This window comes from Dendrobates tinctorius, unplaced genomic scaffold (assembly GCF_039654945.1).
Source record: "Dendrobates tinctorius isolate UK_male_01 unplaced genomic scaffold, ASM3965494v1 ptg000382l, whole genome shotgun sequence".
In the NCBI taxonomy this organism is placed as follows: domain Eukaryota; kingdom Metazoa; phylum Chordata; class Amphibia; order Anura; family Dendrobatidae; genus Dendrobates; species Dendrobates tinctorius.
Window position 1 is genome coordinate 1825001 of NW_027362048.1, and position 5246 is coordinate 1830246.

At 40.8% G+C, this 5246-nt stretch overlaps 1 protein-coding gene across 1 annotated transcript in view; it reads left to right on the plus strand.

Moving 5' to 3' along the window:
• PRPF19 (pre-mRNA processing factor 19) overlaps window positions 1–3641 on the plus strand; it is a 96121-nt gene extending 92480 nt beyond the window's left edge. Inside the window, exon 16 of the mRNA XM_073563140.1 lies at window positions 2021–3641. Coding sequence (XP_073419241.1) covers window positions 2021–2118 — 98 coding nt within the window. The 3' untranslated portion in view covers window positions 2119–3641. The remainder of the gene's footprint in view (window positions 1–2020) is intronic.
• The last annotated feature ends 1605 nt before the right edge of the window (window positions 3642–5246 follow it).

Genomic DNA, 5246 nt, shown 5'->3' on the forward strand with positions numbered 1-5246 from the left:
TCCTCTGATCGCATGACGCTGCATGCGATCAGCATACCCTATATTTAGCATTGGATACTCTGGTCATGCGCTGGCACACTTTTGCCGGCGCATCCGCCCTTTTGGCGCTGCGCTGACGTGCTCCAAATGCACAGTGTTGCATTTTTGTGCGCTCGGCGTATGTGCTGGCAAAAGTGTGCCAGCGCATGACCAGCATACCCAACGCTAAATATAGGGTACGCTGATCGTATGCAACGTCATGCGATCAGAGGAGGAGCTGACCGGAGGGGGCGCGACCGTGCGCTGCGCCCAGTAACGCTAGTGTGAAACTAGCCTAAACTGTAGATGTGCTACTGATAACATGATACTGTATGGGGATCTAATCGTGATTGTTCGATTCCCATCATTCTTTCTCAGTTGGTGTAAAGAGGCTGGGAAACAAGCGAACAACTTCAATATTGTTGATCACACTCGCTTAGCGGCCTGAACACAGCGCACATAACTACAACCGAAATGCTTCTGGGTGATTTGCAATATGTTAGCATTTGGGGCTCCATTTTAAACTTTTGCCTAGGGCCCCACTTTGCCTAAAACCAGCCCTGGCAAAGAGACCAAGATGACTGATCCGTGTACATGAAAGAATGAATGGGGCCATGTATTGTGAGATTTTGAATGCAAGCCTCCTTCCATCAGCAAGGGTATTGAAGATGAAACGTGGATGGTCTTTAAGCATGATAATGATCCCAAGAAAACCACCAGGGCAACGAAGGAGTGGCATATGAAAGTCCTGGAGTGGCCTAGCCAGTGTCCAGATCTTAACCCCATAGAAAACCTTTGGAGAGATTTGAAAGTCCGTGTTGCCCAGCGACAGGCCCAAAACATCACTGCTCTAGAGGAGATCTGCATGAAGGAATGGGTCAACTTACCACCAACAGTGTGTGGCAACATTGTGAAGACTTACAGAAATTGTTTGACCTCTGTCATTGCCAACAAATGATATATAACAAAATATTGAGATGACCAAATACTTATTTTCCACCATAATTTGCAAAATCTGACAAGGTGATTTTCTGGATTTGTGTTCTCATTTTGACTCTCATAGTTGTGGTCTACCTATGATGTCAATTACAGGCCTCTCCCATCTTTTTAAGTGGGAGAACTTGCACAATTGGTGGCTGACTAAATAAATACTTTTTCCCCACTGTACATTTCAGTAGGCCAACATTTCGGATTTTAAAATCCTTTTTACAGCTGGTGTTATAAAGTGTTCTAATTTACTGAGATAATGACTTTTGGGGTTTCATTGGCTGTAAGCCATAGTCCTCAACATTAACAGAAATAAACACGTGAAATAGATCACTCTGTCTGTAATGACTCTATTATGAATTTCACTTTTTGGATTGAAGAAGTGAAATTAACTTTCTGATGATCTAATTTAGTGAGAAGCACTTGTAAATTGTGAAGATTCGCTCCCGACTGCTTTCTTTGTAAATGCTGACCAAAGATAACCCAGCACGTTTAGGCCACACAGGCTGCTCACAGTATCACAAGCAACATGTGGCCTGGAATTGTAGGGTTTAAAACTGGTTACTGGGACACATTGGAGAAATGGTCATACCACTGGTTCCACCACCAAATCAATGTAACGCTTAGTTACAAGTGTACCTTGAATAAAAAGCTGAGGGGTTCTGCCACCTTACACCATATTCTTTGGAGTAAGAACTAGGTTACATTCCCTTGTGGGATTCTTACATGCCCATGCATCCAGCAGATATAGTGTAGCTCAGGAGCTTAATTCTCCCGTACCCCCACAGCATGACCTAATGGTTAATGGGAAGTCATGTATTGGGAAGGTTTTAATGTATAAAATTAGCATGAGACTTGACATTATAGCATGTTGACATAAGGAAAATATTAAGTCTTCTAAGTTGTAGCCTTTTATAGGTCAAATGTATCCCTGGCGCTTACTCCTTCAACAAATAGTGGCAATGTTAAGTTCTTTCCTTGTAAGCTTATTTTCTACATTTTCTCCTCTCTGCAGATCACAGTGCGCTCACAACAGGTCTGGCATTTGGTCAAAATGCAAAGTTTCTGGCATCTACTGGAATGGATCGGAGTCTACGCTTTTACAGTCTTTGATGTGGCTGTCTGGACATCTTCTAATGCTCTTGGAAGCACACAACAGATGATGATGATGATGCACAACATGTTCATAACTTGTAATATGTAGGGATGAGCGAATAGCTTCAGATAGGTCGCTATCCGCATAGTTATAGCACTTACCGAATAGCTGCATCAGGAACCCGCATACCTCGAGTGCTCCCAATAATCAGCTGTTCAGCGCTGCATTTTTTGTAGCTGTGGGACAGTCACAACACGTGTAAGGAGAGCCTGTTTGCTGGGCTCTCCATGGATGAGCTGTGACTGTCACACAGCTACGACACATGCAGCTGCAGCACCGAACAGCTGATTATCGGGAGCGCTTCAGGTATCCGGGTTCCTGATGCAGCTATTTGGCTAAGGACTTACCTGAAGCTATTCAATCATCCCTAGTAATATAACATCTGTGTGATTGATAACTATCAGAGTGTATTTTCTGCAGAAGCTAAGATGCTAAAAAAGCAAAATGCTCTCCTACCACTGCTTGTGACTTATTTGCCTTTTTCAGTTTTTTATGCTGTCACCTTAGTTATTCCTATCCAGGATATTTTTGTAATATCCAAAAGATATGGCATAAATATCTGTAAGACCCACATCTGTCTCAAGATAATTCTGTGAATAACCTTGTTCTTAAAACAAAAATATATGCGGGTCCCAGATGTGCAAATGCCTTTTAAAAGGCACTGTCCAGTCCCTCCAAAACTTGTATATATTATTTTTTTTTTTTTTTTTTTTTTACCAAAACCTTTGGTATAAAATAGCAGCTCTGTCTTTGAATATTGGTTGGCAGCAATAACATTTCTATACAGACCTCAAACTTAATGTTGTGGACACAGCTGCAATCACTGCTACAATAATCACACGTCCCTTGTTGAAACATCGCTATTGAAGGTCAATAAGGCCTGGTGGAAGACCCGTAGAAGGGTTGTCCATGACTTTTATATGATATTGATGACCTACCCTAAGGATAAGTCTTCAATGACAGTGTAAGTACAACACACTTCTCCATCATGAAGTCCTGTGACAACTGGAGCCAAACTGCACCATTTATACACTGGTGGTTGTTGCCAAGATTGGCATCTTATCTCTTGTTCACTTGAATAGGAGCTGAGATGAAGCAACAGCCCCAAAATGGCCTATGCAGCTTTGCTGTTACTTTCTGTATACTGTTTACATCAAAGCTGATGGCAGCACACTCCCACCTGATATAGATTGCCTATCTTGGTGATGGCTCATCAGTATCAAAGTGTGAGGTGACGATTACTCAGTTTGTTATACCAATCCAAACTTTTGTTTGTTTTTTTGTTTTTTTTTTCCTTCTCACAACTTCATTTTTAAAACCAGCTTCTTATTGTTGATCTAAACTTGTTTTGGCAGTCATGAAAATCATTGTTTTGATCTTTCCCTGCATTTAGTAATGTGTTATTAAATTAGTAATAAAGTAGTGGGTTACTGATATTGGTTTCTGCATATTTCAAAAATAAAACAGTTTTGTAAGTAAACACCCTGTGCACATCTCAATATGAAAATTTAAACTGGGTTCTCAGAGAATGTGATTAAAATGGCCAATGTCTTCTATTTCAAGCTACAACCCATCCAAAGCACATGCATGTCAGCGCAGATCGCAAACTAAAGCACCTCTCAAAATGTCTTGGCTATAAGGCTGAGGAGCAGCATCATGAACATGCATAACTGATCTCCACAGTCATTTACCGAGCACAACTGAAGCAAGTGAGAACAATATTCTCTTTGGCTGACAGAGCAGGACTGAAACAAGAGAGAGTCTGTCCTTCTAAGTTGGTTTCTGAAACCTGCTGTAAAGCTTTCAGCCTGAGCAGAATGGGTATACAATGAGCCCAGAGCAGAACTAAAGCAAAACAGAAAAATGTCAGTTGTGCTCAAGGCAGCCAAGAGGAGGTTACATAGTAACTTAGTTATTAAGGTTGAAGGGAGACTTTAGGTCCATCTAGTTCAACCCATATCCTATCCTAACTTGCCCTAACATGTTGATCCAGAGGAAGGCAAAAAAAACCCATGTGGTAAGCTTCACATTGGGGAAAAAAATTCCTTCCCGACTCCACATACGGCAATCAGACTAGCTCCCTGGATCAATGCAATATTAACCCCTTCACCCCCAAGGGTGGTTTGCACGTTCATGACCGGGCCAATTTTTACAATTCTGACCACTGTACCTTTATGAGGTTATAACTCTGGAACGCTTCCATGGATCCCGGTGATTCTGACATTGTTTTCTCGTGACATATTGTACTTCATGTTAGTGGTAAAATTTCATTCAAATAACTTGCGATTATTTGTGGGAAAAACGGAAATTTGGCAAATTTTGAAAATTTCGCAATTTTCCAACTTTGAATTTTTATGCCCTTAAATCACAGAGATACAGCACACAAAAAACTTGATAACTAACATTTACCACATGTTTACTTTACATCAGCACAATTTTGGAACCAAAATTTTTTTTTTGTTAGGAAGTTAAAAGTTGACGAGCGATTTCTCATTTTTACAACACCATTTTATTTTTAGGACCACATCACATTTGAGGTCACTTTGAGGGGTCTATATGATAGAAAATACCCAAAAGTGACACCATTCTAAAAACTGCACCCCTTAAGGTGCTCAAAACCACATTCAAGAAGTTTATTAACCCTTTAGGTGCATCACAGGAATGTTTTTGAATATTTAAAAAAAAATGAACATCTAACTAATTTTCACAAAAAAAATACTTCAGGTTCAATTTTTTTTATTTTACCAAGGGTAACAGGAGAAATTGGACTGCAAAAGTTATTGTGCAATTTGTCCTGAGTACGCTGATACCTGATATGTGGGGGGGAACGACTGTTTCGGCGTATGGCAGAGCTCAGAATGGAAGGAGCGCCGTTTGACTTTTTCAATGCAAAATTGGCTGGAATTCAGATCTGACGCCATGTCACGTTTGGAGAGTCCCTGATGTACCTAAACAGTGGAAACCCCCTACAAGTGACCCAATTTTGGAAACTAGACCCCCCAAGGAACTTATCTAGATGTGTGGTGAGAACTTTGAACCACTCAAGGGCTTCACAGAAGTTTATAATGCCCGGGAATGAAAATAA